Source organism: Urocitellus parryii, chromosome 13, assembly GCF_045843805.1.
Source record: "Urocitellus parryii isolate mUroPar1 chromosome 13, mUroPar1.hap1, whole genome shotgun sequence".
Classification (NCBI taxonomy): domain Eukaryota; kingdom Metazoa; phylum Chordata; class Mammalia; order Rodentia; family Sciuridae; genus Urocitellus; species Urocitellus parryii.
Genome location: NC_135543.1, coordinates 54,733,086 through 54,752,794, shown reverse-complemented (window position 1 = coordinate 54,752,794; position 19,709 = coordinate 54,733,086). Strand labels below are relative to the sequence as shown.

The 19,709-nt window shown below is 38.0% G+C and overlaps 1 protein-coding gene across 1 annotated transcript in view; it reads left to right on the top strand.

Moving 5' to 3' along the window:
• The window catches only part of L3mbtl4 (L3MBTL histone methyl-lysine binding protein 4), a 335,303-nt gene that overhangs the window by 121,671 nt on the left and 193,923 nt on the right, over positions 1-19,709 (top strand). The window contains exon 11 of the mRNA XM_077792340.1: positions 17,907-18,021. Coding sequence (XP_077648466.1) covers positions 17,907-18,021 — 115 coding nt within the window. The remainder of the gene's footprint in view (positions 1-17,906; positions 18,022-19,709) is intronic.

The window sequence follows — 19,709 nt, the reverse complement described above, 5'->3', positions numbered from 1 at the left end:
CCATATGCCCAGACTGTGAGCAAAGAGGGGGCTCAGTTCCTCTCCTTGGTCCACCAGTCATCACATCTCACATCTCATCTTCACATCTTGTTTCCCATCAATTTCGTCAAGAACTCCAGACTCTCAGGGCCCTCTCAACTCTCCCTCGCCCTCATCCCAGGATTCTGCCCTCTGGAATGTCTTCTCTGATCACTCTCTTCACTTTCTGCTACAGAAAAAAAAAAAAAAAAAAACCTGGCTCTCTCCTCAGACATTACTTTTCTGCTGTCCTGGCAAATGGAGTCCAGGGGGTCTTTAGGGGAGAGAACTGTACTTTTTGATATTCATGGTTATTTTCAGACCCCTTCCTGTGCCCTACCTAAAGTGATGCAGGTTTGAATCTCACATCTGCAGACTATTTGCCACAGCACCTCATATTCACAGGCACCAGCCAACACCCACTTTGCCTTGACTGTTTTAGCTGGTGCTGTAGTCGATCTCACCAGCTACTCTGGTTTCCCTTCCTGATGGTTTCACTGTGCACATAAATTATCTTCCCAACACCTTGTCTTCTTGGTCCTTTGAGATTCTCTGTGCACTCTATCCTATCTCAGCTACTGGCTCCTATTGCCATACTTTAGGCCATGCCATGAACAAATAATTAACACTTTTATACTTGTAATTTATTTTATCCTACTCTCTAATTACCACCATCTTCTTTCTAGACCATTCCCTTTGAATACCCTTGACTCCATCAGCTTTCAGCTCCCCCAGGGTTCTAACCCATTGATCCACAGCATTTCACTGTGTTTCCCTCTCCTTCTTGTTTTCTTTTTTTCTCTTTATACAGCATGAATTACATGTGGTAAAATCAGATGACTGCATATACCTCAGCTTCCTTCCCCTTGCATTCATCTTGCTTTTGTTATTAGAACAAGAGCCCTGGTAGTATCTAGCTCTTTCCCACTTGTTATCTACTTGCTGGAGTGAAATGTGGACAGAGCATGGTTTGGATGGGTCCCCTGCATAACCAGAGTTGCAGGTGTCACCCGTGTTTGCTGCTTCTGGCGGGTGGAGGGGGGTGTCATATGTTTCCCTAATCCATGGCTTCCCCATTTCCCCATCCTTGCTCTCAGCTGATGATACCCATTACCTGCTTTCCTACCTAGAAAGCTGCAACAATCCACAGAACTCCCACATGCTCAGAACCATGGGTGCCCACCTGCCTGCTCCTGACCCACAGGACCTACCCATCTTGTGCTGTTACAGAGGAACCCTCCACGTTCCTATCCTTTGTGTCCACACCCGTCCTCTCCTGCCAATTCAACTCTATCTCACAATTTACCCCTCTTTCCTCTATCATCTGATTTCTCTTTCCAGGGTAATTTCCATCAACCAACAAATATGGTGTTATTTCTGACATCTGCAAAATCATTTCCTCACTCCACCTTTCCATTCATTTTTCTGCTTCTATCTAAAAGAAATCTCTTTGAAAGACTTGTCACTACTTCTGCTAACACATTCTTCATGTGGCTTTCAGGGCACAACATGCTCTTAGTTTTTCTGCTCCTTCACTGAAAGCTCCTCTCAGACTCCATTTATTGATTTTTATTGATTTCACCTCATCTCTCCAACCAGGGCTTGTCAATGATTCTCTTTTTTCTTCAACTATATTCACTCCCTTTGTGATTGCATCAAATGGCAGGTCTTTAAATGTCACCTATGGACTGCTGATGAACTGCAAACTCCTTGTCAGTCTCCCTACTTGACATGCCTATTTGATGTCTAATGGAAATCTCAAAGCTGAGTTGTCCAAACTTGAGCACCTCATCTTGTCTCTAAATTGCTTTCTCTGTCTCAGGCATTGGCCATTCCATTCTACCCATTGCTCAAGACAAAGGTGTGGTGTCATCTTTGATGCTTCTCTTTCTGTAACAATGAATACTCACATTCATCAGCAGCCTGTGGACATAGACCTTGGAATGTGTTCAGAAGCAGGATATTTGCTCCCCATTTCCCTTCATTCCACTTTGGTCCTGGCCACCATCGTCTGTCATTATAGTACTGCCCTTGTTGGTTTTCCAGCTTCCAACCACCACTCATGGCTCCCAGGAGTCTTATGCAGCAGCCAGATTGATTCTTGTAAAGAACAAATGCTGCTTTTCTGCACAAAACCCTCTAGTGCCTCTCTGTTTCTCCCAAGAGTAAAATTGAAGTCCATAGACACAGCCTACCAGTGTCATCTCTCAGACTGTAGCTCTTACTACTCTCTCTAGTGCTTGCTCTGTGCCTCAGGATCTTTGCACTAGCTGTTTTGTGTTCTCTTTGCCTATGGTATTTTTCCCCATAGATCCATATGTCTAATTCTGTTACCACCTTTAAGGCTACTGTTCCCACTTTATTTTAAACTTCAACAACGTTCTATTCCTACACTCCTACTCCCCCTAATTCTGCTCTACTTTTTTTCAAACTTTCCCTCTCTGGTGTTGGGGATTGAACTCAGGGCCTCACACATTTTAGACAAGTGTTTTACCACTGATCTATACCCCAGTACTAATTTTTCCAGCTTTTTGTTACATTTTATTATGCTAAAAAATCCACTTATTTGATAATATCTAATTATCCTTAGTAGAATTTAAGCTTCAAAAAAATTTCCCTGTTTTGTTTATTTATATTTTCTTAGTGTCTAAAATAGCCCCAAACATATATATATATATATATATATATATATATATATATATATCTAATATTGGTTGAATAAATAAGTGAATAATTGTTTAGAAGTCTACCAATGAATTCTAAATGTCTCATCACAGCTAGCAACCATGGCACAACACTTTTATTTTCAAACTGTCTGTTTAAGCATTTATAAACCAGATGTAGTTGAGTCTTGCCTTTCATTCCGTCTTGCAGTCCCTGTGTCCTTAATTTTAGCAGTCCACCTTGAATGTGCTATGTGGACATTGCTCTTCCCACCGTCCCCTCTCTCTCATTCTTCATATTTTGAATTGATTTGGGTTCTTAAATATGTGAGTTGATGTTCATTGTGAATTTTGAAATTGCTGGCTTTTACTACTTCAAACATTGATTCTGCTCATTTTCTGTCTCTTTTGCTTATGAGATAATGGTTACTCATTTATAACTATTCTAAAATATGGTTTTACAGATTTTTAATTCGTTTCTAAGACATTTTTGAGTCCTTCCCTGCTTTCTCCCCTACTCTCCCCCCCTCAGCCTCTGGTAACCACCCTTTTACTCTCAATTTCTGTGAGTCCTATGAGATCATGATTTTTACATTCTACATATGAGTGAGATCATGTGGTACTTACTTGTCCATCTATGACTACCTTAATTCATTTAACATGATGATCTTCTATGTTGTCCTGAATGACAGGGTTTCATTTTTATGGCTAAATGGCATTCCACTACGCATATGTCCTGAGCTCTCTTTAAAACAGGTCTTGTGAAACCTGTTCTATTTTTTATCCATTTTTTGTGCTTTCATTCAGATAATTTTTTTCCTTTGTCCTTCCTGTTCTTTACGTCACCAGGTCTTTCTTCTGCTGTTTCCAGTCTGCTGTTAAGAATCCCTTCAATTAATTGTCATTGTCAGATGTGGAATTTCTAATTCTGGAATATCCATTCGTTTCTTTTATAAGTAGTCCATTTTTTTGTTAAATTTCTCTGTCTTTTCATACAATTTATCCACACACACACCCCATTTTTAAGCATGTGTAGAATAATGAACAGCCTTTCCTGCTAACTTCCACATCTTAGTCATTTGTTTTGCCTCTATCGGCCGTGCTTTCTCTTGATTACAGATCTCATTATCTCTTTTCTTTGCAAGTTTCATATTTTTTCATGTGTGCTGGATATTGTGTATGAAAGAACCATAGAGACTGAAGTAGATACTGTTTCCTCCCAGAAAGGATCATGACTTTTCTTATGTTAGGCAGCTTGTTCTAAGGACCATAATGAGTCCATCTCTTTACCCCCAGATCCCGTGATTGGGAAGGTATAATTTAGTTAAGGATCCTGAGATGAGATTATCCTGGCTTACACATGTGCACTCTAAATCCAATGATAAGAGAAGACATGACACCAGGAGAAGGCCACAGGGAGAATGGAGGCAGAGACTGAGTGATGTGGCTCCAAGCCAAGGAATACCTCGTGCCACAGGATGCTGGAAAAGACAAGAAACTATTTTTTTTCTAGAATTTTTCAAGAGCATACAATCTTGCCATACTCTTGCTTTCAAACATTTGGCCCCTGAAACTGTGAAAGAATACATTTCTCTTATTTAACCCATCAAGTTTGCAGTAATTTGTTGGAACAGACCTGAGAAACTAATGCAGTTGGTCCAGTTAAGAACTGGGCTGATCTGGGGCAGGTGCAGGTTTAGTTTTAGTACTTCTTTGGTTTCAGATACCTTGAGAGATAATATTTCTGTTATGCATCCCAGGCCCTCCAGCTGGTGTTCCCAGGACCAGGAGAGGGTAGAGGTATCTCTGGGGTACCTGACCTTCCCCTGGGCTTCTGCACCCCTGCCCTCCTCCAACTTATCCACAGCAGCTCAGTGTCTAGGCTTCCTCCACAACCCAGAGTGTCATGTCTCACCAGCCACAGAGCTGTCTGTGACAACTCCAGCAGGAGCTGATTCCCGGCTCCTCAGGCACAAATTTAGCAAGTGCCCCTGAGGTGGAGGTCACAGCCCATCTCCCTGCTCACATGGGAAAGCACTCTCCTTCCCCACGAGTTATATCATTCAGACTTCTTGACATTCATAATTGTTATAAAATATGGTTTTACAGTTTTTTAATTAGTTTCAAAGACATTTTGGAGTTCTAATACTTGTAACTGGTTGATTTAACATCCTATCCAGAAGCAGAACTCCCTAAAATATGAATTGCAGAGTTAAATTATTAATGGGCAATTAGACTTTCTTTAAAAGATGAATTTATTTTTAATCAACACATACAAATTATACTTATTAATGGGGTACTGTGTCATGTTTTAATACATGACTAAACATCTAACTCCTCAAAAATTATTTCTTTATTGTGAAAACTTTCAGAGTCCTTTCTTCTGACTTTATGTAATATATAGTACATTGTTATCTATAGTCACTCTGCTGCGCAACAGCTCGCCAGAACTTCTTGACTCCTGCATAATGCTGACTTGATCAACCTCTCCCCATCCTTCTCCCTCTGTACCCTCCCCATCCCTTGTAAACACCATTCTACTCTCAACTTCTGTGAGATCAACATTTTTACATTCCATGTGAGTGAGATAATGTGGTATTTGTCCTTTTATGACTAGCTTTTTTCATTTAACATGATGGATCTCCAGTTCCACTATATTGTCCTGAGTTACAGGGTTTCGTTTTTATGGCTAAATGGCATTCCACTATGCATATGTTCTGCACTCTCTTAATCCATTCATCACTCGATGGATACTTGTTGCCAACTCTTGGCTATTGTGAATAGTGTAGCAATGAACATGGGGCTGCAGATGTCTCTTTCACATGCTGATCCCATGCCCTTTGGATATATATACTAGTTGTGGGACTGCTGGGTTATATGTAGTTCTGGTTTTTATTTTTCTGAGGGACCCCATACAGTTTTCCACAGTGGCTGTGATAATTTACATTCCCATCAGTTGTGTGCAAAAATTCCCTTTTTACCACATCCTTGCTGGCACTTGTTGTCTTTATTCTTTTTGATAATAGCAATTCTCACCTGGGTGATTTGATATCTCATTGTGCTATTGGTTTTCTTTCCCTGATTATTGGTGATATTCAGTATTTTTACATATAGCTACTGAACATTTCTATCTTGTCTTTTGAATTAAACTTTTAATTGTATTATACTAGGCCTATAACTTTATGTATATAAATAATATTAAAATATATTTATAATAATTATCCATATAATTGGAAACAAAAACAGCTACTTATCAATACCAGTGGAGATTGATGGGGGTTTGTGTATGATCTTTGCAATGGGCAGTAATTTCTGACTTCACACTTTAGGAGCAAGAATTCCAAGGTAGAAAAGTGGAAGAAAGGCAGAGAATGAATTGATAGATGTGAAATATTTAGGAACATATGTGCCAAAGTGAATAGGCCTGTATCTGATAATTTTAATTCACTTTATATTTAGTTCTCATGGATGCAACATTTTTGAGAGCAGAAGCCAGGATGTAAATGGATTTCTTGGTTTGCTTTTTCTCTTCTGTACCAAGAGCTCTATGGGAAGAAAGTATAATTTAATGGAAAATAATTTAGACTTCTGACATTGAGTTATGAAAAAATGTAAGCAAACATAAACCAACATTTTAATTACAAACATTCATTCTCTTCCCTTGCTTAAAATTATTTACTGGATTGAACATTATTTTCTCTAGAAATTTAATCCATTTCCAAACACTTTGTTCTGGTTGAGGTAATTACTCAACTGTACATGAAGAAAAATGGAAGGCCCTTGCAGTCAAATGGATAAATTACCTGTTTCAGAGGGTATAGTACATGTAAACATGAGCAATTTGTGCAGAATTTTAAATCTATAACTCAGTTCTAAGCTCAATCTCCTTGTTACTTAGGAGCAATATGTATTTATTTTAATGACCTAGTGTACTTCACAGGACATCAATATAATCACTAAGTAAATGGAACATAGACATAGATTTTATTGTTGAAATAGAGCCAAGGTCTCTATCTATTATTTGACTTTTTTAGATGAAAAGCTTTGAATTTGATAATGTTGTAGTGATGTACAAATTTGTTTTAGTAAAAGAGGCTAAACAAAACATTAAAAAAGACACCTCAAATATATTTGCTAAAATCAAGCAGCTTGATCTCAGAAGCATCTACCCTGAGTATGAATAGAAGATAATACAGTTTCCTAAACAGACCTTGTTTACACTCAGAGAAGAGCAGAGAAGGCAACAAACTGTTGAAGCCAAGTTCATAGACATCATCCTGCCTCTGACACCTGTCCCCATCTTATTGAAGGTCTTGGCGTCACACATGACAGCTCCATCTTTAAGATTTCAGACTCTGAAATCACATTTCTGAGCACAGCCTCCTGTTTAGCTCTTTCAGCTGCCTCCCTTGCTCTAAAGCTCATATAGACCCCAGATTCCCCTGTTTACCTCTGCCCAGCCCCCAGCTCTGTCGGCCACCCCAGGCTGTTCCTGTATAGAGCAAACTAAAAGTGCATAACTAGCACACTGTCTGCTGCTCTTTCCACTCCCTCAGTGCCACATCTCTGTGTGGCCTTCTGGACCTTTATTCACCAACTAAAAGAAGAGTGCCTTGGCTGATTTGTAATTTGCCCTGCTGTTGAGAGCTAGCTGTGCCATTAAGGTAGGCCAAACATGTTTGTGTCTTTCCACAATGTCAGAATTTAATGAATAACAATAAATTCACAGGCTGCACCACTTTCATCAGTGGCAATTCACCTATATGTGTAAGCAATTGCAAGTTCTTTTATTCCAATCTTAATTTCAAAAATCTCTAACACTAAATCAAGCATCACATTCTGAACAAATATGTATGTCACAGAAAGACTAAGAAAGGGTCAAGGAAGCCACAGGGGTTCAGGAGGCTGAACTGAGTGCAAAGACAGAGAACAGATAAGAATGCAGTAGCTATAGATGGTTAGATAAGATTATGAACCAGCCAGAAGAATTGTTCAGGGTGCAGACCTGTCTAAGCACAGGAACTTATTCTAAGCCAAGGTCCATATGGAGGCAGTTTCACAGTGTGTGAACTTATAGTGTCAGCTTGAGATGTCAGCTTGGGGTGGGACTTGTGTGATCATCGTGGGCAGGAGAACCAACACTCTGTTGAAGCCTAAGGAGAGAGATTTGGAGGTTCCTTACTGTGGCAATTTTCTTGGGCAAGGATCATGGCAAGAAGTGACCAGGCAGAGGGGTCAGGATGCTACCAGGTTCAGTTTTGGAGTGCCCTTTCTTTCATGGGCCTTGAGTGAGGGGATTGCTTCATTCTATGTCGGTGTGTTGACAAACTCATGGGCCTGGTTTTTCCAGTATGTGTTTGATGCTCCCAGGCATCCATGTGCTTCCAGTTAATTTAATAAGTTCACAGGTGATCATTCTTAGGAGCATGATGAATTTATCAGTTTGTGCCTTATGGTTGTGCCAGGCAGGTGATGGTTGTTTACTTGTACAAAGTACAGAGTCATTCCACCTCAGCACGTAAACTCAAAGTAGAGTAACTTATGGCAAATGAGTGCTTTATAAAATGGAGTCACTCAGGTTTAGGCCCAGCCTGAAAACTGCTGTTCTTTATATCATAGAGTTACTCAGAGCAGGGCACAGTCTGCTGTCCACACCTCCCTACTTGCCTTTCTGTTCTGGGACTACCCTTTACCTCAACACAGGACACCTTATCTCCTATTTGCATGAGAAACTGGGAGCCACCTTGTATTATGCCTCATTTTCTTGTGCCTATAGCTTTACTAGACTCGATTTGTCTTCTGTGCCTCAGACAAAGCTGACACTTTTTCCTGAAACTCTTTTTCTTGTTTGTCCCATTCCTGCCCCATCTCTTCAACCCCATCTTCATTCCCTCCAGGCAGGATCTTCCGTTAACATGTGGTGGTTTCTGCTGTCCTACATACATCCTTCCTAAGGAAACTCCCACTATTTTTATCATCAAGGTTGTTAAAAGTGTTTTTCATTTGCAGCCATTCTTACCACCTATTCACTTTTCTGACTGAGTCAGTAAAACTTTCATGTCACTTTGCTGTTGTGGGCAGTGTGATTTCTCCTGTTTCTTTTGTACGGCTTCAGCATAGCTGACATTACCTCCATTTTAAAATAGCCTCCCAAAACTGCTGCTTTACTATTCTCTCTTGATTTTCCATCTTTTTTTAAAGTTTATTATTGCTTCTTACTCCTGTGTCACTTTTTAATAGAATTCCTCAGGATTTTTTTTTGCAGACTTATATATCAGTCAGGGTTCTGCATGAAATAGAGGGCATACAGAGTTTAATAAAGGGCTGTTGACAACATTTTGGGCAGAATGGGAAGAAGCCAGTGAAGAGTGGGGCTGGGTAAAGGAGGAGCAAACTGAACTGCTGGAGAAAGAGGCAGGAGCTGTGGCCACTGGTGGGAACGAAGCTGCTGCCAACTGCAGAGGAGGGGCCTGGCATCAATTCCCAATCCCTCTCTTCTCTAGCCCTCCTAAATCCTGTTGATACTTCTCATTGGCTAGAACCCAACTGGAAACCAGAGATTAAAGACCTTTGATTTCATCTGAAAAAGTGTTTCCTTGGCACAGTTGAAGTCTAGGGGCAGAGTCTAGGATCTCGTGTCTCGTGCTATGTGCTTCTCTGTCCAGGCCTCACTCCCTTCCTCTGCAGGCGTGCCCTTGCCACACCTGCACCTGTGCCTCTCCATCTCAGGTGAGATCCAGGAATGAATTTTCATTTGTCTACTGGACATTTTCACTTGAGTTTCTTGTGGGAACTTCAATTTAATATGATCAAATGGAATTCATTATATATACCCTTGAACAACAAAATAAACCAGACCAAATAAATTCAAAACCCTATTTCTTTCCCTGTATTTCTCATCTAGCAACAGATGAACTAGTTTACCTATATTGAAAACTTTGTTTTTACTGTTATCAGTGTCTCACACACAGAGCACAAAATATAATTATACAAATTTCATGATGAGGCATTGTCCTAAGGACCCCCCCCACACTCACACATTTTCCCTTCTGCAGAGGGATTTGCTTGTACCCAGTTTAGCTCATTTTTATCATGTTTATCCCCAGGACTCTAAACATGGGCTTCTTCTGCAGTGTCTGGGGTTTCTGTGGGGTTCTTGTGGTGTGAGATGTGGGTGAAGCTCTCTTTTTTCTCCTTGCCTCTTCGCATGTGCACTTTTCTTTCTCTTCATCCATTCCCTCAATCAGCTTGGTCATAATTCTAGTTAGACCCAAATTCCTATTTATCCACTGTGTATTAGTCATTATAACCAAGAGGAGTTTGTGTCTACTTTTGTATACTAGAAGAATAAGTGGTTTAAAAGGATTTCAGGCACTTTCATGCATTTTAGAATATCATATTTCTTGAAAAAAATGTTGGTAGTTCAAAAGATAGATCTATAGAATAAATGAATAGGGAGATCTGGATTAAAATTCAGTGGGACCTTTGGTGTATTTGTTTGGTAATGTTTGCCTAATTTGAATGGCCATACTTGAATTCCTACATGCACTAATTTCTTCATTTGTTGAACAAATAGAAAGTTAAAATGCTTCAACAAGTGTGCACCAGATTTGGCCTGATCCTGGAGACAAAGACTAGAAGTTAGAGTTTCTGTCCTCAAATAATAGTCAAAATACTTGGACATATGTAATTCAGGGCAAAAAACATTCTTAAAGGATCAGAAACTCATGGAAATTATCAATTTAGAACTTGTTGATGGTAAAATTGGTAAATTAATTAGGTAAGCTATTTGTAAAGAAAAAATAGGTCACCTACTTATGACTTCAAGCATTTTAGAAAGAGTGCTCAAGATACATTCTGTTCCTAAGCATATTTGTATGTATATTTCTATTTTTCTGATATTACCCATAGACATATTATGTAATTATATAAATCATTATCCATGTGCTATATCATATTTTCCATTGTATCTTAGTGCTTTATATATAAATGTATAATTAATTCTTGTCAGGGGAAATTTTTGCAAATTTCAATTAACCATAGTATAGATTTTCACATGATAATGGGAATTGTGCCTTTGGTTTACTGGGAATTGAATGTTTATTTACAGAAATCTTGAGCGTAGACTCCCTAGAGTCATCATCACTCCTAGCTTTCCTGGAGGGTCCTAAATTCATCTAATTGTTGGAATGAATCCAATTGCTGGAATTGTCTAATTATTAGCAATGCTCCCTTTCACTTTCAGAAACATCTATTTGGACAATAAATTATGTGTTCCCTCTAGATATGACAGCCGTTTTTCCTTTTCACAGTCCTCATGTCTCACCATTCTTCATAGAAGTCCTATCTTCTTCTGTCATAAACAGCTCAGATCCTTTTTGAGTTGGTGGAATATAAACACATAGATGGATCCAGAGAGGAAATTCAGAATCTCGGGACAAGTTGAGAGCACATTGAAATCATTTCCACCTCAAGAGCTGTGGCCTGAGCAGAAGGAGCAGCAGTAGCATAGTGAATGATGGTGGAGGAACGGCCTCTAATGAACAGGGCAGGTGCAGTGTTGGTGTTAGTGTTCACTTTGCTGCTCCAGTGCTTCAGACTATTTTATAAACTCTGTGGCAGAGCTTATGAAAATATTTATGTTAGTTATAATCATAAACTGGTTTTAAGATTATTTGTCCTTACATTGCTTATGAGGGAGGTTTTTCTTCCTGAGAAGTTAATAACAGACGTGTTGCCATGGATCACCAAATGTGGCTGCTGTGCTTAACTCTGATGAAATACTTAAAGATTTCTTTATAAGAACTAAATCCCTGGGGATTCTATTAGAAACTTGGCATTTTCATTTCTTATGGGAATCTCCTGGGGAAAACACATCCTTTGGGGAAAACTAATTGTATTTGTTATAACTGTAACCATAGAAATGGAAAAATGGAAACTTGTGTAGACTCACTTGTCACAAATGGAGACATCTGGAATTGCGTGTCCTGTGCAGCAGGCCTCCAACCTGTTTTTCTTGGTTTGTTGTCTTTCAAAGATGGGGGGAAAAAGGGGGCTATGACTTAAAAAAAAAAAAAGTTGTCATTCTTGATTGCTTTAAATAGAACTGTGGGTTTGGTAGCCAGTGCCGTGGATTAACCACTCGGTTGCCATGAAGATACTTGAAAATGTTGATGGTTTTGAGGAGATGGTTGATACTTTCCTTAACTAAATTTTGAAAACCACTGCACTAAGAAATATGAAGAATTTGGGAAATGGCCTTGAAAACTAAAAAGAAGTTTAGAATAACTATAGTAAAAACTATTCATTTTCTAATTTAGTGCTTAAAATTTTTTTTCCTGTAATACTTAGGGGAATGGACTAGAAGGAAGATGGAAGTAATCAATTTGTGAAAGAGTGAATAGGTTTGGGAAGAGGTTAGCAGGGAGGGGAGAGGGAATTGAAATAGTTTAAATGATTTATGGAGGGAGTGGAAGCAGTGGTGAGGAAGGAACACAGGGACAGGTGGCTTTGCAGGTGGCCTGGGGCAGAGTGAGGGTGTTGAAGTCCTGATGACTTGGAAACGGTGGGCATGTATTTAAATCCTTGCATTTCTCAGTAGCCTCATGAAAAAATAAGCAAGAATAAAAATTCTTAAGAGTAGATACATACTTTTCCTTCACAATCCTTTGCCCTATGCCTTGCCTGGATAGACACATGAGCAACAAAGCTCAGTGTGAAGGTTATGTTAAATGCCCAAAAGGGCGAGTAGTTCTGGACTGCATCCCTGTATTATTTAGCATCATATTATTTGTATTATGAGAACACCTTTTTTGTTTTTAAAAATCTAACTTAACTGCTATAAGAGATTTCAACAATAGCTCCAAATATCCTTACAATGTATGAATGTTCTCAGAAAACTATTAGCTTAAGTCTGGTTTTACCATTTGCTGTGGCCATGTGATCTTGCTAAGCCTCTTAACCTCTCCTGTTCATCATATACTAAAATAACTTACTCTGGACATTAAATGAGAAGATTTACATATTATATATTATGTACATTTTGTAGCTATGTATGTTATATACATATTACAACTGTGTACACAAAATCAAAGCACCTCGCCTGCCATAGCTGCACTTTCGCTCTTGAATTGTGTTGGTGTTCTATAAAGGCAGGGCACAAGCATTCTGGCCTTGGTTCTACCGTGGTGCCTAGTGCCATCCCTCACAGAGCCCACAGCCCTGCATCACAGGAAAGAAGTTGAATCATTATCTTATTAGCACCAACAGCTATGGGTAATAGATCTCAAGATTACATGTTAAAACAAATTTTCTTCCTAGAATGAAAGTTAAGGCTCAATTTAGTTAACTGAAAATGCATTAAATTAAAGATGGAAGAGTTCAGATACAATAGAAGTTGTATCTAAATACATTAACACCATGCTTATAATTTTTTCACTATAGCATTTACAATAGATTTAAAGACTCTGACAATAAAACATACATATTCAATAAGCCTGTTAAAGTGGAAATTAAAAATTAAAAACCATTTAACAGGCAAAAACAAGTAATAATCACTTAGATTAACAAAACTGTGACAATTACATTTTGCCCCAGCATTCCTAAATTATTAACTGTTCTATCTTCCAAATGCCCAAACAAGAGGATACAGTTACTCTCCCACATCTTATTCAGATGAGGGGTTTTGAGCTCTTACCATGTGTGAGCTGCAGTGCTGAGATCCATGCAGGCATCAGAGGTGATTTGAGGCCAAGGGGCAAACCTCAAGGAGACAAGGACAACTCCCAGTGGTCATGACCAGGCAAAGCAGAAAGACAGTGCCAGATTGACAGCTTTAGATTTATACTAAGGAATCAGTCCTTGTTTTTCACATGCCAATTTAATTCTTGAATCTCCAAGTCATTTTCCATTCATTGATAACTAACATATATGATGTTAATACCACCAGAAAACATTACTGTCTTTAAAGATGGGCACTTGAAATGGTGTTTGATTCAGTGATCTGACTTTTGTTTTCTAGTTTATCAAAACTGGAGCAAGAAAGATCTGTGCATTTACTTCATGCAATCCCAAATATGTGAAAAACCATAAATATGTGAAATATGATGCTGGATTTGATTTGGTTTTCAAAATGGTTCTTTCCTGTACAAAAGGACTCTTTATAAATAAATATCCTTCAGATGTCAATCTCCTCTATTAACTTGAGCATCTGGTTAGAATTTTTTAAATTGTATTTTTATTCCAGAAATATGAATTCCCCAAATAATGAAAGTCTTTTTCAGAAGGATGCATATGGATGCAGATTGTTTTTTCAAGTTAAGGCAACCTTGCAGGTGAAAGGGGTGTCACACCAGTGGATTAGGAGGAGTATTATCATAAGTAATTATGTATAGTCTTGAAAAGATAACTGAATATTTCTTAATGATTATAAGAATGCATGTTGATTAATAATCCATAAAATATATTGCATCTGCTCTCAGGGAAACTTTGAGAAAGATATTATTATTTTACTTTTTTTGGTTTTAGACCTAAAACCAAAATAGTAAGTTTCACAGGTCCAGCACAGTAGCTGAAATGCATGGGCATGACTTCTCCAGGTTTGGCCTGTCTTGTTCATTTTCCAAGGTGATTATACACTTTTATACCCATTCTACCACTGATATGTGTTCTAGGAGATCCACAGCCACACCAGTAACTGATAATGTCAGTCACTGAAGTCATTTGGTGGGTATGCAGAAATGTTGCCTTTTATGTTCTCTGAGAAGAATGTTAAAGTTTTTTTTTTTCTTAATCATTTGTGAAATTTGGAAGCATCTATTTAACCTTTTGCTCACTTTCAATTGCACTTTTAGTCATCATTTTACCAATAAATTGATTGCTAGCGTCTGTGGCTTGCCTTTTCTTTTCTTTTTTTTTTAAGCTGATGATTAAAAATAAAACAGGAATTTCTGATTCTGATAAAATACTGAATTTGTTAATTTATTCTTCTTCTTTTTTGTTTTTTTTTGGTACTAAGTATTGAACTCAGGGATACTCGACCACTGAGCCACATCCCCAGCCGTATTTTGTATTTTATTTAGAGACAGGGTCTCACTGAGTCTCTTGGTGCCTTGCAGTTGCCTAGCCTGGCTTTGAACTCAGGATTTTCTTGTCTTAGCCTTTCTAGCTGCTGGGATTTCAGGCATGTGCCACCACTTATTTTTTTCTAGTATGAGTAATGCTTTCTGTGTGTTGATCAATCCTTGACTATCCCATTTTCATAATTGTATCTTAAGGTTTTGATCTTTTGAGTTTTACATTGTTGAGTAAACATGGTAAGAAAAGATAAATTTGCCTCATTGCTGATTTTTTGGGAAAAGCATTCAATAAAAATATCATTGAGTTCAATATTAACTGTAAGCCTCTCATAGATGCCCTTGCTTTGTCAAACGGAGGGAACTCCACCTCTATTTATAGTTTGCTGAGAATGTTTGTCATTGTATATTAAACTTTGTCAAGTATTTTCTATCCAGGGATATGACTAGATTTTTTCCTTCCTTATTCTGTTATGTACTGGATCAGTTAATTACAATTAGAATGCTGAGTTAGCCTTGCATATTTCCCCACACATTTGTCATTTCATTTATTTCTGTGTATTAGTTTCCATATGAATCACCCATTTCAAACTAAAGGGAATGCAAATCAAGGTGATTGTTTTCCTGTTTTGGTTTATCTAAAGTTTTCTTTTGATTATTTTAGAAAACTATTTTCTTAGCATTTAAATCCTGGACTGACCTGATGAAGTTGGCCAAGTTTGCTTTTAAGATTTGTATCTTTCACTATAATTTACCTGATTTGGATGTCATTTGTATTTATTATGCTTGGGTTTTCCCATTCTTTTTAAACTTATAAATTCGTGGTTTTGGCCAAATTAGATTGTGACCATCATTCTTTCTGTGTTTGGATAGTTTGATAATTATTCCCGCTATATCTTTTCCCTGTACTTTATTTCTGGCTTCCAGAGTTTATATTTTCTCACAAGTGCCTGAGGCTTTATTCACTATTGAACTCTTATATGTGTTAACTGTTCTTCGGGTCAATGGTTTCTAAGTCTGTCTTCATGGTCACCCACCTATTTTGCTACTATTTCTAATCTGATGTTATACCCATCCAGCATCTTTTAATTTCAGACATTTTGCTTTTCAATTCTAAAATTTCCATTTGTTTCTCTTTTGTAGTTTCCATTTCTCTGCTGAGATTCTCTATTTGTTCACTAAGAACTTTGTGTTTAAGTTCTTTAACATATTTTAAAAGCAACTTTAAAGTCCTTGTCTACTTTACAGCATGTGGGTCATCTCTGGCTCTGTTTCTGTTTATTCCTTCCTTAAAAAATTGACTGTGGTTCACATTAACCTGCTTATTTATATGTCTAATGATTTTATTGTATGTTGGACATTATGAATGAAGTAGTATACAGTGGGGACATTTATTTACCTTTTAAAGAGGGTAGAGTTGGTCCATCAGACAGTTAATTGCTAGTCATTCTTAATCTTATTGAGGCTTGATTTTACTCCTCTATAGGGTTTGATGATTTAGAGTAGCTCTTACTCTAGGACATGGTTTTTTCCCTCCAATTTGAGTCCTTTGGGGTATTTTGGTCACATTTTCAAGATATCACTGAGGTCTTTCCACTCTAGTCTCTCTTCTCCCAGCAGATTGTGATTCATACTGTCTTGATTTCACTGTCAGGTCTATATCAGCTATTCTTGTTGGCCACACAGAAGTGCCTTCTTATATGTGCAGTGCAGCCTTCAAACCAGGGTCTTGTGAACAACCCTCATATCTTTGAAGGCCCTTCTTGTAGTTCCTTATCCAGTTCTCTAGGCTTCTGCAACTTCACCAGCCCTGCATTGCACTCTGTGTGTGGAGTTTCTGATTTGGAAGGATTGAAGTAACGCCCAGGAATCTGCATTGCTAATGCTGAAGCTGCTGATCTAGGTGCTACACTTTGACAAGTACTTGCTTCGAAAGGTGAATCTTCAGGAAAATATTAAGACCCAATATATACAGTTTTGCTTTTTTTTGGTCCTGTGTTCAGAATAATAGATTTATATTCCCATTGATTTATATAGTGATAGTGTTTATTCAAAATATGATTTTATTAATTCAAAATATGATTTTCAAAACATTATGTGGATTCTTTTGGCATTGAAAAGAATAGATTCTTAATTTAATTGGTAATTAAAACTAGAAAACACAAGAGAATAAGTAGTGTTCTATAATAATGAAGTCTTTTCATTCTTATTTGTACACAAAATGGACTTTTCCATCCAAATATGAAACTTGATGAACATAGTATTTGTTATATTAAAGAAGAATTTGATTTTTATTTCATAAATTGGACTCTATTTTAATTATTCTTAGGCTTGTACACATGTGAGTTGTGTGTGTATGTCTGGCCCATCTATACAAAGCAATGATAAAGGAGCCTTGTTAGAGCCCTACCAAGCAGATTGCTGCCTGCATTTCCTGCCTCAGAAGATTTCCTGACACTTTGCATTTTGTCCTTTAGTAGTTATGTAGATAGCTGTTAAAATCCATCTATCCCAGTAACAGGTCTTATCTCCTCTCTTGCCTCCATTGTTTCACCGAGTCTCTCCTTATTTGTGAGGACTTAGGAAATTATTGCTCCCTTATAATTTAATCCACACCTTTCCTATCAGTATAAGTCTTGCACTGGTCTCCATTTGGTGACTGTTATTGTTACAATGGTGACATGGCTTCCAGTGGCTGACAGGACAGGTGCTCAGGATAGGAAGTGTCACTTCAACAGCAGTATGTGATTTGTTTATTAATTCTAATGTATCTCTGACAACTATTTTACTTCCCAACCTCTTTAATTTCTTTGAGGAATTGCTACAACATCATTTGTTGGCTAAATCAGAAGGCTATGGGATAGCACATTTTAAATATTGTTTCAGCTGCAAGGTGCAATTAATAAAATTTCATTCTCAGCTTCAGAAATTTGTTTTAAAATAATACAGGAAGGTACCGGGATTGTAGCTCAGTGGTAAAGTGTGTACCTGGCACTTGTAAGGTACTGGGTTTGATCCGCAGCACCACTGAAAAATAAATAAATAAAATAAAGGTATTATATCCATCTACAACTAAAAATATTAAAAAGTATTAATACATGAATACTAAAATACTAAGTAAAATATTAATTATTAAAAATCATGTCAACAGGTTCACTTTGATGGTTGGGACCATAAGTATGACTATTGGCAGGAGGCAGACAGCCCTGACATTCACCCCATTGGCTGGTGTGATGTAACAGGACATCCCCTGGAAGTGCCACATCGTAAGTATTTTGCTTTTCATTGTTGGTTTTGAATTGTGATTTTGAATTCCAGCCTTTCTTGATTTCATACCCCAGCATTCCAGGAAGATGGTTCTCATTTTATGTTGACCGCCCTCCCCAACATTGCTCACCTCACATCTAAGTCCTGTCATCGCAGACATTTGAAAGCTAAATAAAGATAAGTGAATTAATCATTGCTACAGCTACATCGAATTCTAATTATTCTCAGGCCTCAAAGGACATGCTTTATGTAAATGAAAAGTAATACTTACAAGGAAATTATTTTGATGATGTTTTCCAAAGGAAACTATTTTCTTTATTTTAGTTTGGAGAATTCAGCCACCATCTCTAAATCCATCTGGTCATTGCTTTTAGTTCAAGCCAGATTTGTTTTTTTTAAACAATCTTCTTAATTTTATTTTATAGAATATACTACAAATAATTTTAGGGAAAAAGATCCTAAAATATTTTAGATTTCAGCAATTTCAGACTTTTTTGATTTTAAAGGTTTTTAAAACCTCTATTTTATTGGCATATTCTTTATTTCTGCCTTTCTAGCCACTTAAAGTTAAGGAGGAAATTAAACACTCTAAATTCTAATGAGCTTCCAACCCAAATCCCTTATTCTTTTGTCTGAAGGAGTCCTCTGATCCGATTAGGCTGACATGACTAATAACTAGTTCCAGACACTTGTGCAAGTGTTCTCCATTCTTGGGTTTGCTTTGCTCTCTCCCTCCTTCTGCTTCCCTTCCTCGACATCTTGGGATGGAGCTGGCTTGAAGTGTGTTAATGAGGTGTCTTATGTTGAGCCAGTCTAATGAGCTTTAACCTTAGACCTTGAAGCACCCATGTCATCTGTGAGAGAATCCCCCAACTTCTGTCAAAATGAGAGGAATCCCTGACTAATTTGACAGTCTCACATTGTGCTGGGCTCCTTAAAATCTACAGCATCAGTAAGATGCATGCTTTTATGGAAATGACAATGTTTTGGCAAGTGGAGGCTCTCTGAACAAAGAATGGCAGACAAGACACTGATCAGCACCCTTGGGGGATTTCAGGTCTGAGAAGGGGCCTTTTAATTTTCTCTGGTCCTACATTTTTGTTTTCTTGATTTCATACCCCAGCATTCCAGAAAGATGGTTCTCATTTTATATTGACCATCCTCCCCAACATTGCTCACCTCACATCTATTCCTCACTCATGTCTTAGAAACAATTTCAGCTGTAATAGTGATGGTCCAGCAATGCAGGTATTGGGGCAGCTCTCTTCACCCTGCCTCACTCACCACCTGCTCCTTTCTCAAGCTGCTCTCCTGGCTTCTCGGCCTGAATGCTGAAGTCTCAGTATTAAATTTGAACTCCATCTCCACCCCAGATTTTTCTCTTTTTACTCTAGTTCCTCCCTAACTTCCTTTGTCTTACTAAAAAATCATGCGGAGACTTCACTTTCTTTTTGCCCTTCCACTACCCACATGGGCAGCCAGTCACCAAGGCCTGCTGATTCTTTAATTTCTCCAGAATCCATCTCTGACTTCCACTCTGCCTCCTCAATGCCTTGCATTATTTTGAGCTCTCATCATGATTTCAAATGATTCTCAGATTTTGGTCTGCACTCTGCTGGCAAGTATACAGGTCTTCCAACCAAGTCTGGGAAGTATCAAAAAAGGCAAATTCTCAAGGAAATACAGT